This window comes from Lutra lutra, chromosome 2 (assembly GCF_902655055.1).
Source record: "Lutra lutra chromosome 2, mLutLut1.2, whole genome shotgun sequence".
Taxonomy (NCBI): domain Eukaryota; kingdom Metazoa; phylum Chordata; class Mammalia; order Carnivora; family Mustelidae; genus Lutra; species Lutra lutra.
In genome coordinates, this window is record NC_062279.1 from 42,299,065 (window position 1) to 42,324,822 (window position 25,758).

The following is a 25,758-nucleotide window of genomic DNA, read 5'->3' on the forward strand; positions in this document are numbered from 1 at the left end:
AATCAGGTCTGCCATTCTCCTGAGCCACACCGGAGCCCCAGGGTGGGTGTTCAGGCTCTGGACCCAGGAGGCCTGACACCGAGTACCTCCCGTGGATGGTTGCATCAGACTGTCGGAAGGCCTCAGCCCCTAGGCCAGGAACCAACCCGGCTATTCAATACCCTCTGAGACAGAGAAACCGGTATGTTCCCCGGAGGCAATTCCAGCTCTCTTTGCCCTGCCTGGCCAAAAACTCAGGGCCTCAGGGACCTCCTGAATCACACCCTCCCTCAGGCCTTGGATGAACCCATATCTGTACTGCAGATCACTCCTACCTGGTCCCCAAGACATAGCCCTACCCCTAACATAACCCTCACGCGAAGCCCAGGTCGGCTGCCCAGGCTTCCGTCCTCAGAGGCCTGGTTCCCAAACTCTCCCCATGGGGGAACCCTGAGCTGCACTGCACGATTGCTCTTGGTTCCAATAGGAACGTGTCTCCTTTCGAAAAGAGGTGTACCCGGAGAGCAGGAGAAAGCTGCATGCATTCCTTGGGCCACAGCCACGTTAGGCGTCCACCAGGACCACGACGCAGGTGTCTGGGCTTCCTTCACTCAGCCCTAGGGAGAGGCCACCTCATGGCCGGCAGATCGGGCCGGCCATGCCCCGAGAGCCTCACCCTAACGTAGGGTGTTTACTGAGACTTCCTTCCCGGGTGGCCTGGCCAGAGAGTACTCCAATTCGAGGACTCCTTCGACACCACGCAGTACTGTGGGTGCCTCCCACGTGGAAAACGTGCCTTTTGACCCTGGGTAGGACCCACATGGCGGAAAAACCTGCCTTTCCCGAAGAGCCACCCAAACCTTGCTCGGACCCCCTCACCACAATCCCGGAGCCTGATGGTCTGCCAGTGCTACGCCCTCAACAGAGGCCTGTGGAGAGCCTGACTCGGCACTGACCAATCAGGTCTGCCATTCTCCCAGAGCCACACCGAAACCCTAGGGTGGGTGTTCAGGCTCTGGACCCCAGAGGCCTGACGCCCAGTATCTCCCATGGATGGGAGCATCAGAATGTCGGAAGGACTCGGCCTCTTGGCCAGGAACAAACCTTTTCATTGTGGGCTATTCAATACCCTCTGAGACAGAGAAACTGGCATGGTCCCTGGAGTCCATTCCCACCCTCTTTGCCCGGCCAGGCCAAAACCTCAGGGCCTCAGGAGTCTCCTGAATCCCGCCCTCCCTCAGTCCTTGAATGGACTCTTATCTGTATTGCCAGGTCACTCCTACCTGGTCCCCAAGACATAACCCTACCCCTAACATATTCATTAAACTTACAGTATTGTTCTACACCATTTATATAGCATTCTTTTTTAAAAGTTGGGTTAGTGCAATAGTATAGCATAGCTCAGTGCAATGGTGACCTGCAGGCTCCAGAGTTAGACTTCCTTGGTTCAGATTTAACTATTCCTCTTAACAGATTTTATACAAGTTACCTATTCTCTGAGATTCCTTCTCCTGCTTGAGTAGGAGTAATTAATAGCATACTCTGAGAATGATATGAGATGAAATGAGTTAATATATGTTAAGTTTTTCAAACACCAATTGAGAACATAGCAAGTACTTAATGAATTCTACTTGTTGTTAGAAAACACCATCTAACATATAACATGGTATGTGGTACCTCTTAATACTCAGTGGCTCCATTTACTTATTAAAATTTGGCTATCCTAACTAATTTCATTTTTTATGTCAGAGTAATATTTCAATGTATAGATATAGCACATCTTCTTTATCCACTCAGCTACAGTGGATAGTGTTGCCATAAACATTGGTGTTTGTGTGCCCCTTTATATTTCTTTTTTCTGTATCCTTTGGTTAAATACTTAATAGTTTAATTGCTGAGACATATAAGAGACTCTTAACTACAGAGAACAAACTGAGGGTTGCTGGAGGGGCGGAGAGAGAAGGGATGGGGTAATTGGGTAATGGACATTAAGGAGGTGACATGACATAATGAGCATTGGGTGTTATATGCAACTGATGAATCACTAAATTATACTGCAGATTTAATAATACACTTTATGTTAACAAACTTGAAATTAAATAAAACAAAAATTTTTAAAGTATACAGACATTTTAACAATGTTTATTTTTCCAATCCTTGAGCATGGAATGGTCTTCCATCTTTTTGTGTCTTCTTTGATTTCTTTCATGAGTGTTCTATAGTTCCTCGAGTACAGATCCTTTACCTCTTTGGTTAGATTTATTCCCAGGTTATGGTTCTTGGTACTATAGTAAATGCAATCGATTCTTTAACTTCCCTTTCTGTGTTTTCATTGTTAGTGTATAAGAAAGCAAATGATTTCTGTACATTGACTTTGTATCCTGCCACATTACTAAATTGCTGTATGAGTTCTAGTAGTTTGGGGGTAGAGTCTTTTGGATTTTCCATATAAAGTATCCTGTCATCTGCAAAGAGAGAGAGTTTGACTTCTTCATTGCCAATTTGGATACCTTTTATTTCTCTTTGTTTTCTGATTGCTATTGCTAGGACTTTGTTGAACAAGAGTGGTGAGAGTGGACATCCTTGTCGTGTTCCTGATCTCAAGGGGAAGGCTGTCAGCTTTTTCCCATTGAGGATGATATTTGCTGTGGGTTTTTCATAGATAGATTTTATGAAGCTGAGGAATATTCCCTCTATCCCTATACTTTAAGGCGTTTTAATCGGGAATGAATACTGGATTTTGTCAAATGCTCTTTCTGCATCAATTGAGAGGACCATGTGGTTCTTCCCTCTTCTCTTATTGATTTGTTCTATCACATTGATTGATTTGTGAATGTTGAATCACCCTTGCAACCTAGGGATGAATCCCACCTGGTCAGGGTGGATAACCTTTTTAATATACTGTTGTATCATATTAGATAGGATCTTGTTGAGAACCTTAGCATCCATATTCATCAGGGATATTGGTCTGAAATTCTCCTTTTGGGTGGGTTCATTGCCTGGTTTGGGGACCAGGGTAATAATGGCTTCACAAAAAGAGTCTGGAAATTTTCCTTCTGCATCAATGTTTTGAAACAGCTTCAGGAGAATAGGTATTATTTCTTCTTTGAAAGTTTGGTAGAATTCTCCAGGGAATCTATCAGGTCCCAGGCTCTTGTTTTTTTTTTTTTTTGGGGGGATGTTTTTGATCACTGCTTCAATCTCATTACTAGATACTGGTCTAATAATGTTGTCAGTTTCTTCCTGATTGAGTTTTGGAAGTTTGTAGGTTTCCAAGAATGCATCCATTTCTTCCAGGTTGCTTAACATATTGGCATATAGCTGTTGATAATTTCTGATGACTTTTTCTATTTCTTTGGTGTTAGTCATGATCCCTCCCCTTTCATTCATAATTTATTAATTGGGATCCTCTTTCTTTTCTTTTGGATTAGTTTGGCCAGTGTTTTATAGGTCTTAAAATTCTTTTGAAGAACCAGCTTCTGGTTTCATTGATGTGTTCTACTATATCTCTAGTTTCTATCTCATTGATCTCTGCTCTAATCTTGATTATTTCCCTTCTTATGCACAAGGTTGACTTAATTTGTTGTTGATTCTCCAGTTCTTCAAAGTATAAAGAGAGCTGGTGTATTCTGGATTTTTTGAATTTTTTGATGGAGGCTAAGATAGCTATGTATTTCCCCCTTAGGACCGCCTTTGCTGAATCCAATTGGTTTTGGACCAAAGTGTCTTTATTCTCATTGATTTCCATGAATTGTTTAAGCTCTTCTTTGATTTCCTAGTTGATCCAAACATTCTTGAGCAGTATGGTCTTTAGCTTCCAAGTGTTTGAATTCCTTCCAAACTTTTTCTTGTGGTTGAATTCCACTTGCAAAGCACTGTGGTCTAAGAATATGCCAGGAATAATCTCAATGTTTTGGTGTTGGTTGAGCCCTGATTTGTGACCCAGTATGTGATCTATTCTGGAGAAAGTTCCATGCACGGTTGAGAAGAATGAATATTCTGTTGTTTTACGTGGAATGTTCTGTATATATCTATGAAGTCCATGTGGTCAAGTGTATCATTCATTGCTCTTGTTTCTTTTTTAGATTTTCTGCTTAGATGACCAGTCTATTGCTGAAAGTGGCCTATTAAGATCCCCTACAATTAATGTATTCATATCAATATGACTCTTTATTTTGATTAACAGTTGGCTTATGTAGTTGGCTGCTACCATGTTGGGGGCATAAATATTTAAAATTGTTAGATCTTCTTGGTGGATAGACCCTTTAAGAATGATGCAGTGTCCTTCTGTATCTCTCACTACAGTCTTTAGCTTAAAATCTAATTTATCTCATATGAAAATCACTACCCCAGCTTTCTTTTGAGGCCCATTGGTATGAAAGATGGTTCTCCATCACTTCACTCTAAGTCTGGATGCATCTTTAGGTTCAAAATATGTCTCTTGTAGACATCATATGGATGAATCTTATCATTTTATCCAATCTACAACCCTGTGCCAGTTTATGGGAACATTTAAGCCATTCATTTTGAGTGATTATTGAAAGATACGTTTTTATTGACATCATGTTGCTCGTGAAGTCCTTGTTTCTACACTAGAGTGTCTCTCTAAATTTCTTTTATATGTCACTCTTGGATTCTTTCTTTTTTTTTTTTTTTTTTAAATTGTAATTTTTTTATTGGAAAACAAATATACAACTTGGAATGGATTTGAGGCAAATTGTGCCATAAGCAGATTTTCTTTAAGTGGCTAAACAAAGTTTAAAAAGCAAGTAACAATAAAAGAAAATGTTTCTGGTACAGGACCAGCAGTACAAAAAAATAGTGTACGAGTACCTGGATAATACACCCGTTTTGCAATAGTGCAACTTTTAAGTACATATTGTTGACTGTCCATAGTCCACGCAGAGTTACAACTCCACACTTCACAACAACATGCTGACAGTTCCTAAAGAAAACTACTTAAAAAAAAGGCATAACCCAGATGTTCCCTCATTTGACCAACTCCATCTAAGTTTAGATGTGCAGAAGGGCTTAGATATATCCAGAGTAAGCCACATGCAACATGTTACTTGATCAATTTTCTAAAATAAGGTTTCAGGACAATGACAGTAAGATAAGGGAAGAAAACATGGAGGAATGAAGTCCTAATTACTATACATGCATATTTTTTGACAGCGGGGGGAACCTTTTACAGATAAGTTACAAACAAAGAAAAGGCAAATAAACAATTTTGTACAAGAAATTTAACACATTCTGTACAGTCTTCACTTTGCTGTCATCATTTGTACAAACTCTTCATAGTTTACTTGACCATCACCATCAATATCTGCTTCCCTGATCATTTCATCAACCTCTTCATCTGTTAACTTCTCTCCCAGGTTTGTCATCACATGGCGAAGCTCTGCTGCACTAATATAGCCATTGCCATCCTTATCAAACACACGGAATGCTTCTCTAATTTCTTCTTCACTGTCTGTGTCTTTCATTTTTCTTGCCATCATTGTCAGAAATTCCGGGAAGTCAATTGTGCCATTACCATCAGCATCTACTTCATTAATCATGTCCTGTAACTCTGCTTCTGTGGGATTCTGCCCAAGAGACCTCATTACAGTTCCCAATTCCTTTGTTGTTATAGTTCCATCACCATCCTTGTCAAATAGTGAAAAAGCTTCTTTGAATTCTGCAATCTGCTCTTCAGTCAGTTGGTCAGCCATGCTGCAAGCGCTACCGGTCTCCGGATTCTTTCTTCTTTTATAGAAACCCCGACCTTAATATTTCTTGTTGTGCAGGCCTGGTGGTTACATAGTCTTTTAAACCTTGCCAGTCTTGGAAGCTCTTTATCTCTCCATCCATTAAAATATTCTTGACTGCATGTTCTTCTCATATGGTGCCCTGAATATGTCTTGCCAGCCCTTTCTGGCTTGTCAGGTTTCTGTGTAGATGTCTGATGTTATTATTTTTTTTTTTAAAGATTATTTATTTATTTATTTATTTGACAGAGAGAGATCACAAATAGGCTGAGAGGCAGACAGAGAGAGGAAGAAGCAGGCTCCTTGCAAAAACAGAGAGCCCAATGAGGGACTCAATCCCAGGACCCTGAGATCATGATCTGAGCCGAAGGCAGAGGCTTAACCCACTGAGCATCCAGGCGCTCCTAGGTCTGATGTTATTCTGATGTCCCTCCCTTTGTACGTAAGGAATCTCTTCTCCCTAGCTGCTCTTAAGACATCTTCTCTGGATATATGACTTGTGAATTGCACAATTAAGTGTCTGAAGGTCTTTCTATCCTCGTTGAGAAAGAGAAAAAAAAAGAAAAAAAAAAAGCCAAAATGAGCCCAAAAAAGTTAAGGTTTATAAAGGACATAGAAAAAAATGAACCAATAAAAAGACTGACAAAAGTATGGGCGCTTGGGTACCTCAGTAGGTTAGGCCTCGGCCTTCAGCTCAGGTCATAGTCTCTGGGTCCTGGGATAGAGGCCTGCATAGAGCTCTCTTCTCAGTGGGGGCCTGCTCCCCCCACTTTTTGCCTGCCTCTCTGCTTACTTGTGATCTCTCTCTATGTCAAATAAATAAATAAAATCTTTTTTTAAAGAAAGACTAACAAAAGCAAAAGAAGAGAAAAAAGGAAAAGAAAAGAAAAACCCAGCCAAAATGAACTCCATGAATAAGATTTATATAGTACAAAAACAAAGACAAATACACAGTAACACTAACAGAAGAATAAGATGGAAAGGAGGTTAGAAATGCTCCATGTGGGTGAGTAAGTTTATTTCAGTTCTTCCCTTTTAAAGATTTTATTTATTTATTTGACACAGAGAGAGAGGGAACATAAGCAGGGGGAGTGGAAGAGGGAGAAGCAGGCACCTTGCTGCGTAGGCAGCCTGATGCGGGGCTCGATCCTAGGACCCTGGGATCATGACCTGAGCTGAAGGCAAACGCTTAACTACTGAGCCACCCAGGTGCCCCTCAGTTCTTCCCTTTTATACCTTGTTATCTTTGTCAAAGGACTCAACTTTCCAGAGATATAGGGAAATTAATACTGGTTTATATATAGGAGCAGTATTGAATAGGGAAAAAGGATTACTTGAAGCTTATATCTGTATATATTAAAAAGAAAAAGAAACACAAGTATATGTATGAAAAAAATTTCACGTTAAAAAGTTATTATGTAATATGTTGTATTAAACATCTATTTATAATGGGAAGTAGGATAAAAAAAGAAAAGAAGAATTATTGTGAGAACAATTTTTTAAAAAGTTGTATCTATGAAATATACAGGTTTGGGGGCAATACCGGGAGATTAATATATTGTTTTCCCCTGATGTTGGGGTTTTACAGTTTTATGGGGACCTTGTGGTTATTGTACTCTTCTTCTTTTGGCTTGCCTTCTGGGGAAGGGACCTGCCGCATTGTTTTTCAGTCCATCTTGCTTGGACTGCATTGCCCTGGCCCCTATTAAGGGGCTTGGCTCTGTGGAAATGGGTTTTTCAGGCTCTTGTTCTCTGGAGGTTTTTGTTCTTTGGTAGTTTTTGCAGCTTTTTGGAGGGTTAATGCAAAGTAAACTGTCTGCACCCAGACCTCTGCCTCAGAGAGAAACCTCAGTCTGCTCCTCTCTGGATGGTCCAGAACACACAAACTCCCCCTCTGCAAACTCCACTGAACACTGCAACCTCCCTCAGGTGGTGTGCATTCCCAGCCACAGTCTCAGTGGTCGCCCATGGACCCCACTTTTTTCCATAACCCTGTGCCACTAAAACTCTGAGTGATATTCGTTGGGGCAAGACAATCCTGGTGGCTGCCATTGCCCGGACTGCTTTCTGGAGACCACGCCCATGCCAGGTGCATTCAGTCCTGGCAGTGGCTCAGGTTGTGGAAGGCTGCAAATCTAGGGACCTTGGGCAAGAGCCTGCACTGGGCACTCTCAGGTGCAGACAGAGGTGTGTGGCCCCAGTGGTGGTGCAAGCAACAGAAAGCCGTGAGCTCAGGGACCACTGCCAGGAGCCCCCACCAGGCTCTCTCACGCATGGATGCGTGCTGAGTGTGACCACCATGGGACCGTGGGCTTAGGTCCATGCCTGTGGCCACCCAATTCCACCACTTCCCCTTAAGATCCTATATTCTTTTTGAGAACTTTTTAAAATCTTTTTTTTTAAAGATTTTATTTATTTATTTGACAGACAGAGATCACAAGCAAGCAGAAAGGCAGGCAGAGAGAGAGAGGAGGAAGCAGGCTCCCCGCGGAGCAGAGAGCCCAATGTGGGGCTTGATCCCAGAACCCTGGGGTCATGACCTGAGCTGAAGGCAGAGGCTTTAACCCACTGAGCCACCCAGGCGCTCCTCTTTTTGAGAACTTTTAACCAGACTCCAAGTTAATGCTGGTCCCCAAGCCCAGGACACCTTCATATTGGGGTATTACTTTCCAATGGGTTGCTTCTGGTGGCTCCCTCCCCTTTCTGTTTGTCCTCTGATATGGGTCTGAGTGCTCCCACTTCACTTTACCTCTTCACTGATGATCTCCTGCCCCCCCCCCAGAGGTTCAGAAGTGTATAATCTTATATCTTGGGCTGATTTCATGGGTGCTCAGAGTGTTATGGTAGATATTTAGCTCAATTCAGGGTGTAAAGTTTTGCAGGTGAGGTAAACACAACACCAGGCGAGGTAGGCACAAGGCAAGATTTATTAAAGGCACTCTCCGATGAAGTTTCAGGGCTCAGGAGAAGGGGAACCAGGAAAGTCTCACCAGGAGGGGGTGGGCACCCTCAGGGAGGTTCTGTGACTCTGGAAAGCAGACTCAGGGAAGTTGCACTGGGAGGGAGTTGGCGGGGGTCTTTTATTGGGCCAAGGTAGGGCATGGGCTCACATCCATATATGGTAGGGTGTTCGGTGATAGGAGGGTATGGGGTGGGGGGTCCTGATACTTCTGTTTCCTGCATAGGTATTGGGTTACCTATAGAGACGTGACCTGGGCATACATCCTTTTGGCAGGAGAGTCAAGGGTTAAGAAAAGGGGGGCGGAGGAGGCTGGAAGACAGCGGCCTCCAGGGGCCATTTCTATTGTTCCTCCTGCACTCCTGGAGCCTGCTGACCCAACACAGGGGACTGGTTGAAACAGGTTCTCCTTCTTCTCCATCATCTTGCCCCTCCTTTCCCATTAATGTAAATTTAAAACACAAGCAGAAAAGAAACCACATTACATATATCACATCCATACCACATATGTGGACATGTTTCAGAAAGACTATACAGTGCCTTAAGGTGCAGTGAGTAACGAGACTAAAAGATGGGGGATAAAAAAGAAATATAGAAACTGAGGGGCCTCACAGAACTTGATGAAGAAAGGTGTCATAAACTGAGGAGAGTGGTTTAAAATTTTCATCTTCTGCCTCCTCTAGGTTAATAGATCTGTTTTTCCTGGACCCCATCAAAACTCTCACCTTCCACATTACACATAGGACATCTGGTTTTGGACTCCATAAAAGCAGAAACTCTGTCAAGCACAACCTTACAGACTGTGGCTAGGGTTCATCAGATAGTACAGCTCCCCACTCTTTTTCAATAAATGGATTTGAATAAGCTGCACACAAACACAATGTAAGGCCCAAAACTACATTTCCCAGAGATCTCTAGGTGAATTTAACTCAACTCTGGGGGCGGAGCATTTTAGAAAACCGGGAAGGGCTTTCCTGACTACTTCCTGTACTGGTGCTGGAAGTGGGAAGACTGCAGTCAGCCTGGTTCCTTGTTATTAGTTCTAGCGGAGATTGGTAAGTGACTTGTTTATGCTTTGAAATTGGGGCTTAATCCTGTCTTAAATGTGAGTCTGGAGGACTAGACATGATATTCTCCTGAATTTCAGGTCCTATGGTGGTTCAGAAAGTTTGGTTAACACATACTTTGAATCCTTATGCTATACCTACTATACAGCATATAAAATAACAGACACTTGATTTAAACTGCCTTGGTTATAGGGGTTATAGTCACAGCCACATCACAAACTAGCTGTGAGGACGTGGGCAAGTCACTCTGCATCTCTAAAAGTCAGTTGGTACATCAGTAAAATAGAGGTAACAAGAGAGTTTACTTAGGATTGTTGTGTGGATTAAAGAAGTGTATAAAATCTAATATATATAGTGACTGCTTCAGGTATTTCCCTCTTGGATAATTGAAAGAGTGATTTCCACCTCCTCTGTCCCCAACTTGCTGTGTCCCAAAGAGCTCAGCCCTATAGGCAGCAAGTTCATATTTCCTGCTCCTCCTACATTAGCTGGTCAGAAATTCTCTAATAATCCCAAATGTCCAGGAAGGCTAGGTTGCCCTGTCTGCAATGTTTAAGGGGATTCCTGAAGAAAAGCCCATCTTGTTGGAAAGAAGATTAGAGGAGAGGTTCTCAGGAGCCATAATGACAGGAATAACCTCCTTCACTGTTGGCACTGAGCACAGAGGTACAGAATTTCATAGGAGAGAGGAACCTGCTGAAGCAGACAGCCCCAGGAGCAAGGGGCCCATTGAGCTATCTACTGTGGACACTGCTTCCAGACTTTGGCATGATTTCCACAACATATCTGTTGGCTTTTTAAAAATAAGCTTCTCTTTCCCTTCACAAGGCCCTCATTTTAGTTTCTCAGTCACAAAACAGGCTGGCCCTCTCTCACTCCAAAAGAAATTAACTGTCAACTATAGGCTGCATTCTATACAGAGACTTATTTTGTTTGCCCTTTATAAGTTTAAAAAGTTCAGATCCAACTTTAAAAATAGGCAGATATGGGACGCCTGGGTGGCTCAGTTGGTTAAGCAGCTGCCTTCGGCTCAGGTCATGATCCCAGCGTCCTGGGATCGAGTCCCACATCGGGCTCCTTGCTTGGCGGGGAGCCTGCTTCTCCCTCTGCCTGCCATTCTGTCTGCCTGTGCTCGCTCGCTCTCCTCTCTCTCTCTGACAAATAAATAAAATCTTAAAAAAAAAAATAAAAATAGGCAGATTTTACCTTCAAGTCTGAATTTCTCCTCCTGAGGAGGGCAAAAGCAAAAGAAAAACAAAACTCTCAGAACTTCCTACTTCCTGGGGCTCATTCCAACTGTATTTAACTGTACCAATTGTTTTTCCTGTGTGAGGATTTCCAGTGACAGATCAAGGATGGTCTGTGGGAATGGCTTGCCTGGCAACTTCTTATTTTCCATCTGGAACATTGCTGTGCTGGCCACTTGCCCCTGGGAGTGGGTTGGGCTGTAGTGTCCTTGTGGTGGTCTTCAGAGCCAAAGCAGAATGGATAGGATGGGAAAAGAAAGGAAGGAAGAGGAAAAGAAAAGAAAAGCATATAGAAAGAAAAATCATTCAAGAGCACTCCCTAAAATTCTTCTATTCAACTCAGCAATTCTATTCCTAGGTACATATTCAAAAGAATTGAAAGCAGATACTGAAAAATGTACTTGAGCACAAGTACATAGGGGAATAATCTGAGGAACAGAGTGGCAAGAGTTTTTGTCTGAGATTATGTAGCTCATATGGGAAAGAGTGAGAATTCTGTCTCTTCACAATAATTTTCAAATTCGATTGTACTTTGAATTTACCTGGAAGCTTTTTATTTAATATTTTAAATTTTCTCTTTTACTGAAGTAAATAGACATACAATTTTATATTAGTTTCAGGTGTACAACACAGTGATTCAAAATTTATATGTACATTGTGAAATGATCACCAAGATAAACCCAGCTGCTATATGTCACCATCCAAAATTGTTACATATATTATCTATATTCCCTGTCCTGTATATTGTAATATTCCACTGTATAAATTTACATTTACTTGATCCATCATCTATTAATGGAAAGTTAGATTGCTTCTATATTTTGGCTATTATAAATAACTCTGCAATTAACTTCAACAAATTTTGAATTAATGTTTTCATTTTCTTCACATAAATACCCAGAAATGGAATTGCTGGATTGCATGGCAATTCTATTATTAATTTTTTTTAGGAACTACCATACTGTACCAAAAGTGTACAAGGGTCTCTATGCTTCACATCTTAATCTACACTTGCTTTCTTTTTTTTTAAAGTAAGCTCTATGCCCAATGTGCAGCTTGAACACATGACCCCAAGATCAAGAGTCACATGTTCTACTAACTGAGACAGCCATGTGCCCCAACACTTGCTATTTCTTGCCTTTTTTTTTTTTTGATACTAGCCATTCTGACAGGTGTGAGGTGATATCTCATTGTGGTTTTGATTTGTATTTCCCTGATGATTAGTGATGTTAAGCATCTTTACATGTGTCTGTTGACCATCTGTGTGTCTTTGTAAACGTGTCTATTCAGAGCCTCTGCCTATTTTTTAATTGGGTTGTTTGTTCATTTGTTTTTGATGATGAGCTTGTGAGTTCTTTATGTATTATATATATTAACCCCTTAGTAGCTATATCATTTGCAAATATTTTCTCCTATTCAGTAGGTTGCCTTAATTTTGTTGATAGTATTCTTTGCTGTTAAAAATTTTTGGCTGGGACGCCTGGGTGCCTCAGTTGGTTAAGCTGCTGCCTTCGGCTCAGGTCATGATCCCAGGGTGCTGGGATTGAGTCTCCCATTGGGCTCCTTGCTCGGCAGGGTGCCTGCTTCTCTTGCTGCCTCTGCCTGCCACTCTGCCTGTTTGTGTGTACTCCCTGTCTCTCTGACAAATAAATAAATAAAATCTAAAAAAAAAAAATTTTTTTTGGCTGATGTAGTCTCATTTGTTTATTTTTGCTTTTGTTGCCAATGCCTGAAGAAACAGATCAAAAAAAATATTGTGCAAACCAATGACTAAGAACTGACTGTGAATGCTTTCTTATAGTAGTTTTATGGTTTGGGTTCCCACATTTAAGTCCATTTTAAGATTATTTTTATGTATATTATAAGAAAGTGGTCCAGAATCATTCTTTTGCATGTGGCTATTATAAATAATTCTGCAGTAAACATAAGCATGTATGTATCTTTTCAATTAGTGTTTTTATTTTCTTTGGGTAAATACTGAGTAGTGGAATTACTGGATCCCATCATAATTCCATTTAAAATTTTTGAGACACCTCAAAACCTCATTGTTTTCCACAGTAGCTGTTCTAGCTTACTTTCTGACCAACAGTGCAAGAGGGTTTTTTTCTCCACATCCTTGGTAACTATCATTATTTCTAACAGGTGTTAGAATGGCTAAAATAAAAAATAAAATAAAATAAAATAAAATAAAATAAATAAAATAAAATTAAAAAAATAAAATGCTGTTTTGATCTACATTTCCCTGATACTAGTGATGTTGAGTGTCTTTTCATGTGTCTGTTGGGCATCTTTATGTCTTCTTTGGAAACATGTCTATTTAGGTCCTCTGCCTACTTTTTAACTGGATTTTTTTTCATTTGTTTTTTTTTTAAACATTTTTTTAAAATTTATTTTCAGCATAACAGTATTCATTGTTTTTGTACCACACCCAGTGCTCCATGGAATCCGTGCCCTCTCTAATACCCACCACATGGTTCCCCCAACCTCCCATCCCCCCTCCTCTTCAATTTTTTTTGATAATGAGCTTGTGAGTTCTTTATATATTTTGTACACTAACCCCTATCAGTTACTGATGTCGAAGAGCTGACTGAATTGCCATAGATTTATGTATATTAATTTTGTATATTACAACCCTACTGAATTCATTTATTAATTCTAATAGGGGTTTATTTGGTGGAGTCTGTAGAGTTTTGTGTATAAATATCATGTTTTCTGCAAATAGTAACATCTTTTTTGTTATTTCCATTTAGATTCTTTTTTTCATTTATTTTTCTTCTCTGACACTATTGCTAGAACTTACAATGCTATGTTGAATTAAAGTGGCAACTGTGGGCATCCTTGTTTTACTCCTGATCTTAGAGGAAAAGCTTTCATCTTTTCCCCATGGAGTATGATGTTAGCTGTTGCTTGGTCATACATGTTCTATATTATGTTGAGATATGTTCCTTCTATACTCAGGTTGTTGAGAGTTTTTGTCATAAATGACAGTTGAATTTTATCAAATGCTTTTTTCTGTATCTATTAAGATGAAAATATGGTTTTTATCCTTTTTTGTTAATATGGCACATTACTATGATTCATTTGTGAATGTTGAACAATCCTTTCATCTCTGGAATAAATCCTAGTCGATCATGGTGATGATCCTTTTAATGTATCATTGAGTTTGTTTTGCTGATAGTTTTTGAGGATTTTTGCATTTTTGTTCATCAGGAATACTGGCCTATAGTTTTCTGGTTTTTTTGTGGTGTCTTTCCCTGGTCTTGGGATCAGGGTAATATTGGTGTCCTTTAATGATTTTGGAAGCATTCCTCTTCATTCTTTTGGAATATTTTCATCAGGATAGGTATTGACTTTTCTTTATTTTCTTATATATATTTTTGTAAGCATTGTCTATAATTGTGTGGAACAGAATTAATAAACAAAGATATTATAAATTTCCCTTGACTAAAAAAAAAGACAAAAAAATTAATCATAATTTAGGATTAGAAGATCTCATTGTATTTCATAAAAAGAAAGAAAATCAGTAAAAATTAAGCTTTCTTAGATAAAACCAATTAAAAATTTAAAAAATTGTTTTCAAGAGAAATATTTTTGTGAATGTTTTTACTCATAGAAAATTTAGGGTCTCACCTCCAATCCTACATCAAAACAAATTTCTTTTTTGACAATTTTTTTTATTAAGTTCAATTAGCCAACATATAACACATCATTAGTTTTTGTTGTAATGTTCAGTGCTTCATCAGTTCTGTATAACACTCAGTGCTCACTCTATCACATGCCTTTTTTAATACCCATCACCCTGTTATCCCATCCACCTCCCTCCCTCTGCAACCCTCTTCTTTAAGTATTTGGTAGCATTTATCTTTGAAGCCATCTGGTCCTGAGCTTCTGTTTTTTTTTTTTTTTTTTTTTTTAATTCAATTTCATCGATAGTAATATGTCTACTCAGATTTTCCATTTCAGCTGATTCAGTCCTGGAAGAGAGGAATTCATCCATTTCTTCTAGCTTGTCCCACTGGTTGGCAGGCACTTGCTCAAAGTAGTCCCTTATTACTCTTTGTTTATTTATCAGTTGTAACTCCTCTCCCATTTCTGATTTTACTTATTTGGGCACTCTCTCTCTCTCTCTCTCCTTTTGTTAAATCTGGCTAAATGTTTGTGATTTTGTTTATCTTTTCAGTAAAACAACTCCTACTTTCATTGATTTTTAAAAATTTTTTGTCTCTATTTTATTTATTTTCTTGCTAATTTTTATTTCTTTCCTTCTATTAACTTTGGACTTTGTCCTTTTTCTAGTTCCTTCAGATGTAAGGTTGATTGTTTATTTGAGTTTTTTGTTTTTTTTTTTTTTAATCTCGGGATAGGCCTGTATTGAAATAAACTTCCCTAATAGAACTGTTTTTGCTGCATCTCAGAGGTTTTGAAATATTTTGTTCCCATTTTCATTTGTCCTGAGTTTTAATATGATTTCTTCTGACTTTTTTTTTTTTTTTTTTTTGTGGACCCATATTGTTTAACCTCACATGTTTGTATTTTTTTTTTCAAGGTTTCTTCTTGTAATTGATTTCAAGTTTCAAGTTTAAAACTCTTGTGGTTAGGAAAGATAGTTGATATGACTTCAGTCTTCTTAAACTTACTGAGAGTTGTTTGCAGCCTAAAATGCAATCTGTCCTTGTGAATGTTCTTTGTGCACTTGAAAAATATGTATTCTGCTGTTTTTGATGGAATATTTTATCTGTATCTAAGTGCTCCAGCTAATATGTCATTTAAGGCCAAAGTTTCCTTATTGATTTTCTCTCTGGATGGTTGATTCATTGATGTTAGTGAAATGTTTAAAATCTCCTGTTATTATTGCATGACTGTCAGTTCCTCACTTTATGTCTGTCAGTATTGTTTTATGTTTTTAGGTGCTTCTAATCCAGTGTGTAGATATTCATTTTATAGCCTCTTGTTGTATTGATCCCTTTATCATTATGTAATGCACTTTTTTTGGTCTCATTACACTCGTTTTAAGATCTATTTTTTCTGATATAATTATTGCTAGCCCAGTTTCCTTTTTATTTCCCTTTACATGTAATATCTTTTTATGTCCCATTACTTTTAGACTTTTTTGTTCTTCTTAAAGATTTATTTATTCATTTTAGAGAGAGAGAAAGAAAGCAGGGGGGAGGGACAAGGTGTGGGGAGAGTCTTAAGCTGATTTTATGGGGAGCCAGGAGCCTAATGTGGGGCTAGATCTCACTGCCTTGAGATCATAACATAAACTGAAACTAAGAGTTGAGTGTTTAACTGGCTGTGCCACCAAGGTGCCCATTAAATTTTTTCTAAGAATTTATTCTTTTCTTTTTTTTTAATTATATTCAGTTAGCCAACATTAGCATCATTAGTTTTTGATGTAGTGTTCACTGATTCATTAGTTCCATATAACATCCAGTGCTCATCACAACACGTGCCCTCCTTAATACCCATAACCTGGTTACCTAATCCTCCCATGCCCTTCCCCTCTGAAACCCTGAGTTTGTTTCCTGGAGTCCATAGTCTCTCATGGTTTGTCTCCCTCTCTGAATCGCCCAGCCACCTTCTGTTTTCCCTCCCTTCCCCTACGGTCGAGTGAAACCATATGATAATTGTCTTTCTCTGATTGACTTATTTCACTTGGCAGAATCCCCTCCAGTTACATCCATGTCGATGGAAATGGTGGGTATTTATCCTTTCCGGTGACTGAGAAATATTCCATTGTATATGTGTAACCCATCTTCTTTATACATTCATCTGTTGAAGGGCATCTCAGCTCCTTCCACGTTTGGCTATGGTGGAATTGCTGCTATGCATATTGGGGCTCATCTCCCCCTTCTTTTTTTTTTTTTTTTTCCTTTGAGCATCTAATGTTTATTAACCTTTCTCTCTCTTTTTTTAATTTTTTATTTTTTTCAGCATAACAATATTCATTATTTTTGCACCACACCCAGTGCTCCATGCAATCCGTGCCCTCTACAATACCCACCACCTGGTGCCCCCAACCTCCCACCCCCCACCCCTTCAAAATTCTCAGATCGTTTTTCAGAGTCCATAGTCTCTCATGGTTCACCTCCCCTTCCAATTTCCCTCAACTCCCTTCTCCTCTCCATCTCCCCTTGTCCTCCATGCTATTTGTTATGCTCCACAAATAAGTGAAACCATATGATAATTGACTCTCTCTGCTTGACTTATTTTCCCCCTTCTTTTTACTACACCTGTATCTGGGATAAATACCCAGTAGTGCAATTGCTAGGTCATAGGGAACTCTATTTTTAATTTTTTTTGAGGAATCTCCATACTGTTTTCCACAGTGGCTGTATCAGCTTGGATTCCCACCTACAATGTAAGGAGGGTGTCCCTTTCTTCTCATCCAGGCCAACATTTGTTGATTCCTGACTCATTGATTTTCGCCATTCTAACTGGCATAAGGTGATATTTCATTGTGGTTTTGATTTGTATTTCCCTGGTGGCTAATGATGATGAACATTTTTTCATGTCTGTTAGTCATTTGTATGTCTTCTTTGGAGAAGTGTCTGTTCACATCTTCTGCCCATTTCTTAACTGGATTATTTGGTTTTTTTTTGGGGTGTTAAATATGAAAAGTTCTTTATAGATCTTGGATACCAACCCTTATCTGTAATGTTATTTGCAAATATCTTCTCCCATTCCGTGGGTTGCCTCTTAGTTTTGTTGACTGCTTCCTTTGCCATGCAGAAGCTTTTTAGCTTGTTGAATCCCAAAAGTTCATTGTTGCTTTTGCTTCCCTTGCCTTTGGAAACGTGTCTTGAAAGAAGTTGCTGTGGCTGATGTTGAAGAGGTTACTGTCTATGTTCTCCTCTAGGATTATGATGGAGTCCTGTCTTACTTTGAGGTCTTTAATCCATTTTGAGTTTATCTTTGTGTATGGTGTAAGAGAGTAGTCTAGTTCCATTCTTTTGCATGTGGCCGTGCAATTTTCCTATCACCATTTATTGAAGAGATTGTTTTTTTCCATTGGATGTTCTTTTCTGCTTTGTTGACAGTTGACCAGAAAGTTGAGGATCCATTTCTATGTTCTCTACTCTGTTCCATTGGTCTATGTGTCTGTTTTCATGCCAGTACCATGCTGTCTTGGTGATCATAGCTTTGTAATAAAGCTTGAAATCAAGTAACGTGATACCCCTAGCTTTGTTTTTCTTTTTCAACATTCCCCTGGCAATTAGGGTTCTTTCTGGTTCCATACACATTTTAGGATTGTTTCAGCTCATTGAAAAATATCAGTGGTATTTTAATAGGAATGGCATTGAAAGTGTAAATTGTCCTGGAGAGCATAGACATTTTAACAATGTTTATTCTTCTGACCCATGAGCATGGAATGTTTTTCCATCTTTTTGTGTCTTCCTCAATATTTTTCATAAGGGTTCTGTAGTTTCTAGATCTTTTAGCTCTTTTGTTAGTTTTATTCCTAGGGAATCTTATGGTTTTGGTGCTGTTGTAAATGGAATCGATTCCTTAATTTCTCTTTTTACAGCTTAATTCTTACTATATAGAAAAGCAGTTGTTTTCTGTGCATTAGTTTTGTATCCTGTCACATTACTGAATTGCTATGAGTTCTAGTATTTTGGGGGTGGAGTCTTTTGTGTTTTCCACATAAAGTTTCATTTCATCTGAAGAGAGAGAGTTTGACTTCTTCTTTGCCAATTTGAATACATTTTATTTCCTTTTCTTCTCTGATATCTGTTTCTAGGACTTCCAATACTATTTTGAACAATAGTGCTGAGAGTGGGCCTCCCTGTCATGTTCTTGACCTTAAGGGAAAAGCTTTCAGTTTTTCTGCATTGAGAATGAAATTCACTGTGGGCTTTTCATAGATAGTTTTTATGATATTAAGTAATGTTCCCTCTGTCTCTATACTCTGAAGAGTTTTACTCAGGAAGGGATATGGTATTTTGTCAAATGTTTTTTCTGGATCAATTGAGAGGATCATATGGTTCTTGTCTTTTATTAATGTGATCTTTCATGTTGATTGATTTGTGAATGTTGAACCATGCTTGCTTGCCAAGAATAAATCCCACCTAGTCATGTTGGATAACCCTTTTAATGTACTATTGGATTCTATTGGCTAGGGTCTTGGTGAGTATTTTGGCACCTGTGTTCCTCAGGATTATTTGTCTGTAATTCTCCTTTTTGATGGGTCTTTGTTTTGAGATCAGGGTAATGCTGGCCTCGTAGAGACTGGAAGTTTTCTTTCTGTTTCTATTTTTTGAAGCAGCTTCAGTAGAATAGATACTATTTTTTCTTTAAATGTTTGGTAAAATTCTACTGGGAAGCCATTTGGCCCCAGACTCTTGTTTTTTGGAGGTTTTTCATTACTGCTTCAATTTCATTACTGGTTATTGTTCTATATAGATTGTGTATTTCTTCCTGTTTCAGTCTTCATAGTTTCCAGGAAGGTATCCATTTCTTCCAGGCTGCTTAATTTGTTGACATATAATTGCTGGTAATAATTTCTAATAATTGTTTCTATGTACTTGGTGTTAGTTGAGATCTCAACCCTTTCATTCATGATTTTATTAATTTGGGGTTTATTTTTCTTTTCTTTTGGGTAAGTCTGGTCAGAGGTTTATTGATCTTATAAATTCTTTCGAAGAACCAGCTTCTAGTTTCTTTGAGCTGTTCTACTATTTTTCTGGTTTCTATTTCATTGATTTCTGCTCTAATCTTTGTTATTTCTCCTCTCCTGCTTGGTTAAGGCTTTATTTGCTGTTCTTCCTCTAGGTCCTTTAAATATAAGGTTAGGTTGTGCATTTCGGATTTTTCTAGTTCTAGCTTCTAGAGAGGCTTGTATGGCTAAATATTTCCCCCTTAGGACTGCCTTTGCAGTATCCTTGGGTTTTGGACTGATGTGTTTTTGTTCTCATTGGTTTCCATTAATTAAGTTCTTCTTTGATTTTCTGGTTGACCCAATCATTCTTTAGAAGGATGGTCTTTAATTTCCAATGTTTGAATTCCTTCCATTTTGTTATTCTTGTGACTGAGTTCCAGTTTCAAAGAATTGTTGTCTGATAACATGCAGGGAATAGTCTCAATCTTTTGATATCAGTTGACACCTGATTTGTGACCCCTTATGTGATCTATTCAGGAGAAAGGACTGTGTGCACTCGAGAAGAATGATTATTCTGTTGTTTTAGGGTAGAATATTTTGTACATATTTGTGATGTCCATCTGGTCCAACGTGTCATCAAAGCTCTTGTTTCTTTATTGATCTGCTTAGATGATCTGTCCATTTTTGTGAGTGGAGTGTTGAGGTCTTCTGCTCTTAATATATTATTACCAATATGATCCTTTATTTTGGTTAACAGTTGGTTTAGGTAGTTGGCTATTCCCATGTTGGGGGCACAGATATTTAAAATTGTTAGATTTTCTTGTGGGATAGACCCTATAAATATGATCTCTCTTACTGAAGTCATTGGTTTAAAATCTAATTTGTCTGATGTGAGAATTGCTACCCCAGCTTTCTTTTGAGGTCTGTCGGCATTAAAAATTGTTCTCCATCCCTTCACTTTCAGTTTGAATGTACTTTTAGGTTCAAAATGAGTTCCTAATAGACAGCATATGCGTGGGTCCTGTCTTTTTATCCAATCTGCAACCTTGTGCCATTTCATGGGAGCTCTTAGGCCATTCATATTGATGGTAACTATTAAAGATATGAATTTAGTGCCATCATATTGCCTGTAAGGTCCCTGTTTCCATAGGTGATCTCTGTAAATTTCTGGTTTATATTACTCTTGAGGTCTTTCTTCTTTTATAGAATCCCCCTTAATATTTCTTGCAGGGTTGGCCTGGTAGTCATATATTCTTTCAGTTTCTGCCCATCCTGGAAGCTCTTTGTCTCTCTGTCCATTCTGAAAGATAGCCTTGCTGAATAAAGTATTCTTGACTGCATGTTCTTCTCGTTTAGTACCCTGAAAATGTTTTGCCAGCCCTTTCTGGCTTGCCATGTCCCTATGGATAGGTCTGAGGTTATTCTGATGTTTTTCCTAGTGTATGTGAGAAACCTCTTTCCCATAGCTGCTCTCAGGGGAGCTTCCTTGGTTCCAAGATTTGCAAGTTTTATTATTATATGCTGAGATGTTGGTCTATTTTTATTGATCTTGGGAGGAGTCCTCTCTGCCTCATAGACAGGAATGCTGTTTCCTTTCCCAGATTGGGAAAGTTCTCAACTATGATTTGCTCAAATATACCCTCTAGTCCTCTCCCTCTCTCTCTTTCTCTCTCTCTCTCTTCACCCCCTTGGGATCCTAGTAATTCTGACATTGGAGTGTTTCATTGCATCATTGATCTAAGTCTGATCTCAAGGGCTTATAGCTGTTTATCCCTGTCATCCTTAGCTTTCTTCTTTTCTATCAGCTTATCTTCTAAGTAAATTCATTCTTCTGCCTCATTTACCCTTGCTGTTAGCATATCCAGTTTAGACTATATCTCATTCATAGCATTTTTAAGTTTGGCATGATTAAATCTCACATCTGCCCTTAGAGATTCTATATTGTCACTAATAGTTTTCTCAAGCCTAGTTTTTGATGTCATATCGCTACCCAGAAGTCTATCTCTGACATCTTTCTTATATCCATATCCATTAAGTCTGTGGCAGAGGCCACTGTCTCTGGTTCTTTTCTTTGTTGAGAGTTCCTCTTAGTCATTCTTTTGAGGGATGTTTGAAGGAATTGTACAGCATCCAAAATATCAACCATGACCCAAGCAAGATGCAGCCTAGGAAAATTTGGAGTGGTCTGAAGCCATCTCTGAAGAAACAAAGCAAAAATGAAACACAAGAATATAATTTATAAAATTTAAAACAATTTGAAAAAATTAAAATTTAAAAAAAGGGGGTGAGAGGAGGAGGAGCTATAATTTCTCAGTGTGGACAAAGTGGGGTGGTTCAGTTGTTTTAGGTGTCTTTTATTCTGTTTTTTTGAGGACACTATTTCCCAAAGTTACAGGGAAATGAAAACTTGTATATATATAAAGGTAATATTGAGTAGGGAAAAAAGGACTAATTGAAGCATATATCTATTAAAAAATATAGGTGTGAAGTTATAAAAGTTAAAAAGTTACAAGTACAAGTTAAAAAGTTACTATGAAATATACATTGATATATTAAAGTTCTAGTTGAAATGAGAGAAAGGTAAAAAGAAAAAAACAGAGAAGAAGCACAAGACAAAGAATAAAAAGAAAATGAGAGTTGTAGCTGAAAAATAAACAAGCTGTGAGACAACGACGTGAGCTCAATATACTATTTTCTCCTGGTGTTGGGATTTTACAGTTTTATGGGGACCATAGGGTTGTCTTCCTCTTGTTCTTCCAAACTGTTTTCTGAGGGAGGGTCCTGCCACACTGTGGCACTGTGGTACTGTGACAATGCCCAAGCAGAGTTGCCCTGCCCCCTGTGGGGGAGGGGATGGTCTCCGTGGAAACCAGTTTTTTTGAGCTTTTGTTCTCTGATGGGTTTTTGTGCCTCTTTTGAGGGTTAGAGCAAAAAATGGCTGGAACAAAATCTCTGTCCCAGAACAGAGAAATCTCAGTCTGTTCCCTTCAATAAACCCTCCAGGACACAGACTCCTTTTCTGTATGCTCTTGTAAAAACCGCCACCTCCCAAGATGTGCAGAGACTCTCTCAGAGACTCTCTCAGAGGTCATCCCAGACCCAGGCATGTCCCTGCCCTTTGTGCTTCTAAAATCACAAGAAGCCATAGCTTCTGGGTCCTGTCTGAGCACTGCTCTAAAGCTCTTTCCCAGCTGCTACTGTTCTGTGAATTTTTGCCTGGTCCCCAGTGCAGGACGCTTTTGCTCTCCAGTGTTACATCACTTTCCAGGAGCCAGCTTATGGAGGCTCCCTCTTCCTTGTTTATCTTCAGATATCTCCCTGAAGATTCACAACTCTGCCCTTTCTACCTCATGACAGCTGGTGTTTTTCTGCTTGTAAAGATCCAGATGTATATTCTTACAACTCAGGCTGATTTCATGGGTGTTCAGAATGGTTTGGTAGATATCCAGCTAAATTGAGGGGAACAATTGAAATGGGGTCCCCTACTCCTCTGCCATCTTCTTTTAAGTATGTCTTTGTGTTTTTATATCAAAGAGAGTCTCTCATATAAAGTATGTATATGTGTCTTGTTATTTTTATTCATATAGCCATCCTGTGTATTTTGTTTTTGTTTTTGTTTTTTTAAGATTTTATTTATTTATTTGACAGACAGAGATCACAAGTAGGCAGAGAAGCAGGCAGAGAGAGAGGAAGGGAAGCAGGCTCCCTGCTGAGCAGAGACCCCAATGCGGGGCTCCATCCCAGGACCCTGAGACCATGACTTGAGCAGAAGGCAGAGGCTTAACCCACTGAGCCACCCAGGCGCCCCTATCCTGTGTATTTTGATTGAGCATTTTCTTCACTTACATTTAAAGTAGTTATTGACAAGTATGTACTTGTTGCCATTTTATTTATTGTTTTCTGGTTGTTTTTGTAGTTCTTTGTTCTTTTTTTCTTCTCTTGGTCTCTTCTCTTCTAGTTGCTGGCTTTCCCCAGTACTATGTTTGCCTTTATTTCTCTTTTGTGTATCTTTTATAGATATTTGGTTTTGTGGTAACCATGAGGTTTATATGTATATATATATAACAGACTATTTAAAATTTTAAATTGATGGTTGCTTAAGTTCAACTGCATCCTAAAAGTACATTTTACTACCACCTACATTTTATGTTTTTAATATCATATTCTACATGTTATTATTTTGTTATTATTATTAATTTTGTTATTGTTTTATTTTACTAATTATTACATCTCTAGATTATTTTATTTTGTCTTTTAGATTACATGATAGCAATGTACATGGCTAGTCCATTAACTTTACTATATATTTATCTTTAGCAGGGAATTTTTTTTTCTTTTATGATCTTTTTCTTTAAATTTATGTACGACCTTTTCTTTTTTTCTTAACATTGCTTGCAAGGTTTGTTTGATATTGAACTCCTTTAGCTTTTGCTTGTCTGGGTAATCTTTCTTTCTTTTTCCTGGTTGGTAATTTCTTGTCTCTTCTTTAATTCGAAGTGATAACTTTGCCAAGGAGAGTATTATTGGTTGTAAGTTTTGTTGGTCAGTCCTTTGAATATATTGTATAGTTCCCTCTGGCCTGCATTTCCTGCTGAAAAATCAGCTAATATTCTTATGAAACTTTCCCTTGTACATAGCTAGTTATTTTTCTCTTCCTGGTTTTAAGATTCTCTCTTTAACTGTTGACACTTTGGTTATAATGTATCTTGATAAATATCCCTTTGGGTCATCTCACTTTGGACTCTCTACAATTCCTGGACTTGGAAGTCTGTTTTGTTTGCCATGTTAGGGAAGTTTATAGCCATTATTTTTTTCAAATAGGATTTCTGTCTCCCCCCACCCCCTTTTTTTCTATTCTCCTTTTGGAACTTTTGTAATGTGTATGTTCACATGCTTGGTTTTGTTCTAGAGTCCATAAAATATCCTTGTTTTTTGTTCCTTTTTCTTTTTGCTATTCCATTTGTGTGATTTCCACTAAACCACATTTTCTTTACCCATTCATCTGCCAATGGACATCTGGACTCTTTCCATAGTTTGGCTACTATGGACATTGCTGTTATAAACATGGGGGTGCATGTGCCCCTTCGAACCACTATGTTTGTATCCTTTGGAAAAATACCTATTAGTGTAATTGCTGGGTGGGGCAGATCTACTGCTAATTTTTTGAGGAATCTCCATCTTGTTTTCCAGAGTGAGAACACAAGTTTGCATTCCCACCAACAGTGTAAGAGGGTTCCCCTTTCACAAAATCCTCACCAACATGTGTTGTTTCTTGACTTGTTAATTTTAGTCATTCTTTTTTTTTTTAAAAGATTTTATTTATTTAACAGATAGAGACCACAAGTAGGCAGAGAGAGAGAGAGAGAGGAGGAAGCAGGCTCCCCACTGAGCAGAGAGCCCGATGTGGGGCTCGATCCCAGGACCCTGGGATCATGACCTGAGCCGAAGGCAGAGGCTTAACCCACTGAGCCACCCAGGTGCCCCTAATTTTAGTCATTCTTATTGGTGCAAGGTGGTATTTCATTATAGTTTTTATTTGTATTTCCCTGATGCCAAGTGATGTTGAGCAATTTTTCATGTGTCTGTATGTCTTATTTGTTCTAATATCTGTTCATGTCTTCTTCCCATTCTTGACCAGATTATTTGTTTTTTGGATGCTGAATTAGAGGAGTTCTTTATACATTTTGGACACCAGCCCTTTATATGTAATGTCATTTGCAAGTATCTTCTCCCATTCTGTAGATTGCCTTTTAGTTTTGTTGATTGTTTCCTTTGCTGTGCAAAAACTTTTTTATCTCAATGAAGTCCCAATAGTTCATTTTTGCTTTTGTTTCCCTTGTCTTTGGAGAACTTTCTAGCAAGAAGTTGTTGTGGCCAAGGTCAAAGATGTTGCTGCTTGTGTTCTCCTCTAAGTTTTGATGGTTTCCCATCTCATGTTTAGGTCTTTAAACCATTTTGAGTTTATTTATGTATATGGTGTAAGAAAGTGGTCTAGTTTCATTTTGTGCATGTGGCTTTCCAATTTTCCCAACACCATTTGTTGAAGAAATTTCCTTTTTTCCATTGGATAGTCTTTCCTGCTTTGTTGAAGATTAGTTGACCATAGAGTTGTGGGTCCATTTCTGGGGTCTCTATTCTGTCCTATTGACTTATG

At 38.7% G+C, this 25,758-nt stretch overlaps 2 protein-coding genes across 2 annotated transcripts in view; one reads left to right on the top strand and one right to left on the bottom strand.

Moving 5' to 3' along the window:
* Nucleotides 1–4,807: 4,807 nt before the first annotated feature.
* On the bottom strand, nucleotides 4,808–5,713 carry LOC125092830 (calmodulin-1). The gene has a single exon (XM_047717275.1). It carries the CDS (start codon nucleotides 5,691–5,693, stop codon nucleotides 5,244–5,246), a length of 450 nt encoding a protein of 149 aa, XP_047573231.1. The 5' UTR covers nucleotides 5,694–5,713; the 3' UTR covers nucleotides 4,808–5,243.
* Nucleotides 5,714–9,686: 3,973 nt separating this feature from the next.
* Nucleotides 9,687–25,758, top strand: part of LOC125092831 (arylamine N-acetyltransferase 1) — a 46,612-nt gene continuing 30,540 nt past the window's right edge. The window contains exon 1 of the mRNA XM_047717276.1: nucleotides 9,687–9,743. The gene's annotated coding sequence lies outside the window, so the exon portion shown is untranslated. The remainder of the gene's footprint in view (nucleotides 9,744–25,758) is intronic.

Coding starts and splice junctions, on each gene's coding strand:
- LOC125092830 (XM_047717275.1), bottom strand. CDS start 5,693: ATGGCTGACCAACTGACTGAAGAGCAGATTGCAGAATTCAAAGAAGCT.